Here is a 3,435-nt window from a genome sequence, read left to right on the forward strand (position 1 = left end):
ACAAAAAAGTTTTGGAGGATTTTTTTGGTTTCTGACACTATTGCATGACTAAACACTCTCCGGGTCAAATTGACCCACGAACATTATTGCTGTACCTCAGAAACAAACATAATAGGAGGGTTAACCCAGAATCATGAAACTCAGTATACATAAGTCTCTTGGAGCCGTGGCCTAAATCCAACAGGACGGCGACCATTTTGGGTCAAAACCACCATTGTGTTTTTGAAATAGACATWTCTGAGTGAACTCCTCCTACAGCTTTTGAGACAGACTTCAGAATCACTCAGCAAAGTCTTGAAGCATAGATGATGAAAAGTTATAAAAGACTTTTGTACATCAAAGCACATTGGTGTGGCCAACCCTCCAAATCTGACCATTCGCCATAAAACATCAAGATTCACTAATATCTGCATAAAAGGTCACAGCTGCATCATACTTTCTGTCTCATTACAGACCAGCCCTCATCTCATTCAGATCCTCAAACACTCGGTGGTTCACTTATGCACTGTTAACAAATTTCCAAACCAAACACTTAAATACTTTTTGAAAGCCAATGTAGCTGTGTGCCTCCCCTGAACATGTTATCAAGCCTGACCTGTTGTGCTCTGTTTTGTCTAGAATGAAGACTGTTCAGCTACTCCAGTTAAAGTCAAGAAGACAGAGGATCCTGACGTGGCCTGATGACAACATGCGCAAGGATTTCACCTAACACTGACGTCTCTCAAAGTTAACATGGACAGTGTCTGTGACTGCTTCGCAAGTTGGGGATGCTTTTGGTTTTCTTGTTTAAAGTTTGCTTGTTCCTGGTCTGTAGGCTGAAATTTCTTACAGATTCATCTGCTCAGGGAGTCTTATTTACAGGATTTTATACCTCCTGTTTTAACCAAGTTGGACTCATTTCAATGAATCAAATATTGGGAAATTAATGTCTCTGATGCATGTTGCTTTTGGAAGATTCCATTTCAGTGAGGACAAATAGTTTTGTCTTAAATAAGCCCTTTTGGGATGGGAGGGGGGTGGAAAATTGAAGCACCAAAATGTTTTAAGTCAATTGTTGAATTTTTTTGTATACAGTTATAACTGTTTTGTTTTTATTCCTGTTTCATATTGAAGAGTTTAAAATAAAAAAGCACACTGAAAACTTTATTTTGTTAATGAAGTTTATATCAATAGAAAGTGTTGAGACTTGATGTTGAAATGCAAAGACTCGGAATTACTTGGACAATTAGGTGTGCATATTTTAACTCGCATATTTATGCAGTTAAATTATAAACATTAAAAGTTWTGTTATTTATAATCTAAGTGGATACTTTAATGGTTGTATTCTAATGGTAATTAAACAGAGAAGTTAGTACAGTTTTAAAATGAGGTTCTGGGTCTGTTTTTGGATAAGGCATTCCCAGGTACTTTATCTCTTCGCGCCACTGCGTGGCAGTAAAGCTCGTATAGGCTGAGTATTCCACCGGAAATTATCCATAAGCGCCGAGAAGAAGAACCTGTCAGACGCTAATGTACGTCAGTTAGACTAAAGCCAGTAGGAAAAAGTGAGCGAAGTGGTGCTGAGTGGGTAGTTCTAGGTCGGAATTCAGAAAAAGGAACCGAGGACCATGCTGAGGGTTTGTCTGCGTGGAGTCAAGGCCACAGCTCAGGTAGGACTGAAATTACACTGCAGATGTTAGCTGCCATGTTGGTGTTAGCTTGTCATTCAATGACCCGCAGCTTGGCTCAAGGTGCCTCAGAGAGCTCACTGCTAACCTGCAATTGTGTGGTTGTTCGGATCTTTCTGGCGACAGCGGTTCCAGCACGCTGGTCCGTAGTGTGAAATATATTTTCACTTTAAACGAATCTGTGGTCTGTTTACCTTCTTGGTCAGGACCGAAGGTCTGGTCAGGACTGAAGGTCTCACACTGAGGAAAAGGAAAAGCGTAGGAAAAGTTTGGAACCATTCGATGCGAGACATTATTGGTGAAATGTCATGGCGGGATTGTGACGCAGTGAGTTGTTGGCTCTGTGAGGAACAGCAGTCCCTTTAGTGCAGTGGTCTCAAAATCCAGTCCTCAAAGGCCAGACTCCTGCAACCTTTAGACATCTCTGCCTCAGCATATGTGGCTCTCATATGAACTTATTAGCAAAGCTTTGTAGAGCTTGACTTGAATTTAGCCTGATCGGCTTTGTCAGAAACTCCAAGACACAGGTGGAGGCCTCCACAATCGCCTGGATCTATGACTAACTGACAAACAGACCACAGTTTATGAGGCTGATGGGCCACAGGGGACTGTACTCTCACCATTCYTTTCCACTCTTACACTTCAAACTTCCTGTAAAAGTCCGACTTCTGTCATCTACAGAAATACTCAGGTGACTGTGCAGTTGTCAGGTGTATCATGGTGGACAAGAGGCTAAGTACAGAGAGCTGGTGGCATGGTGTGGGAACAATCATCTCATTTTGAATGTAAACAAAACAAAGGAAATTATTTTAGGAGAAACCGGGTTAGATTAATTTGTTCCAGATTTGTGATGCATAGAAGCTGAATGCTGCTTCTCCATGATTGATTCTGGACCAGAACCTTCAACAGATCAGAACCAGAAGACTTCAGAGGTCTGGAAGGTTGATACAATAACAACAGATCTTTAATATATTGTGGTGTTTAGCTGTACAGCGATTTATAAACTAACAACAGTATTTTAAAGTTATGAGCTCCTGGGAGCCAGTGGAAGGACTTTAGAACTGAGGATCAATAWTAACTCTTGAACAGCTTGAGTTACAACATTTATTTTCCTTAACTGGGTTTAATAAATGGGGAATAGCAGCTTGAATTAATTTTCAGCTCTGTCAGGAAGCTACAAAGCTTTTATTCATTTACATGTTGAAATAAAAAATGTGAAGGAATATGTCTGGATGTCTTGTAGTCATTCTAAAGAGAATTCAGGACAGAACATATCAACAGAAGGTTTTTGKTTCTGATGTTAGAACTGAAGTGAAGATCAATGTGGCTTGTTTCTTTTTGTGTGTCCTATTACCTTCTAGAAGAGCTCTGGGAGAATCCGTCTGACTAATGTGCAGCAGTGCAGGGAATACACCTCAGGAGAAAGCAGGTAATGCTGTCATATCTGAGCTGAATTTAGGGCAAATAATACAGTCAACTTTTTATTGCTTATTGTAATTACTAAGTGGRCTGCAYAGTGGYGCAGCTGGTAGAGCTGTTGCCTTGCAGCAAGAAGGTTCTGGGTTCAATTCCCAGCCGGGGGTCTTTCTGCATGGAGTTTGCATGTTCTCCCTGTGCATGCGTGGGTTTTCTACGGGTACTCCGGTTTCCTCCCACAGTCCAAAAACATGACTGTCAGGTTAATTGGCCTTTCCAAATTGCCCCTAGGTGTGAGTGTGTGTGTGCATGGTTGTGTGTCTCTGTGTTGCCCTGCGACAGACTGGCGCAG

General features: G+C 41.3%; 2 protein-coding genes across 3 annotated transcripts in view; both read left to right on the forward strand.

Annotated features, from left to right (window-relative positions):
• The window catches only part of slbp (stem-loop histone mRNA binding protein), a 7,858-nt gene extending 7,034 nt beyond the window's left edge, over nucleotides 1-824 (forward strand). For both annotated transcript variants that reach the window (XM_017307134.1, XM_008419887.2), the window contains exon 8: nucleotides 619-824. In XM_017307134.1, coding sequence (XP_017162623.1) covers nucleotides 619-681 — 63 coding nt within the window. In that variant the 3' untranslated portion in view covers nucleotides 682-824. The remainder of the gene's footprint in view (nucleotides 1-618) is intronic.
• A 636-nt stretch (nucleotides 825-1,460) lies between these two features.
• The window catches only part of immt (inner membrane protein, mitochondrial (mitofilin)), a 20,058-nt gene continuing 18,083 nt past the window's right edge, over nucleotides 1,461-3,435 (forward strand). Inside the window, exons 1-2 of the mRNA XM_017307010.1 lie at nucleotides 1,461-1,649; nucleotides 3,029-3,096. Coding sequence (XP_017162499.1) covers nucleotides 1,608-1,649; nucleotides 3,029-3,096 — 110 coding nt within the window. The 5' untranslated portion in view covers nucleotides 1,461-1,607. The remainder of the gene's footprint in view (nucleotides 1,650-3,028; nucleotides 3,097-3,435) is intronic.

This window comes from Poecilia reticulata, linkage group LG10 (assembly GCF_000633615.1).
Source record: "Poecilia reticulata strain Guanapo linkage group LG10, Guppy_female_1.0+MT, whole genome shotgun sequence".
Taxonomy (NCBI): Eukaryota; Metazoa; Chordata; class Actinopteri; order Cyprinodontiformes; family Poeciliidae; genus Poecilia; species Poecilia reticulata.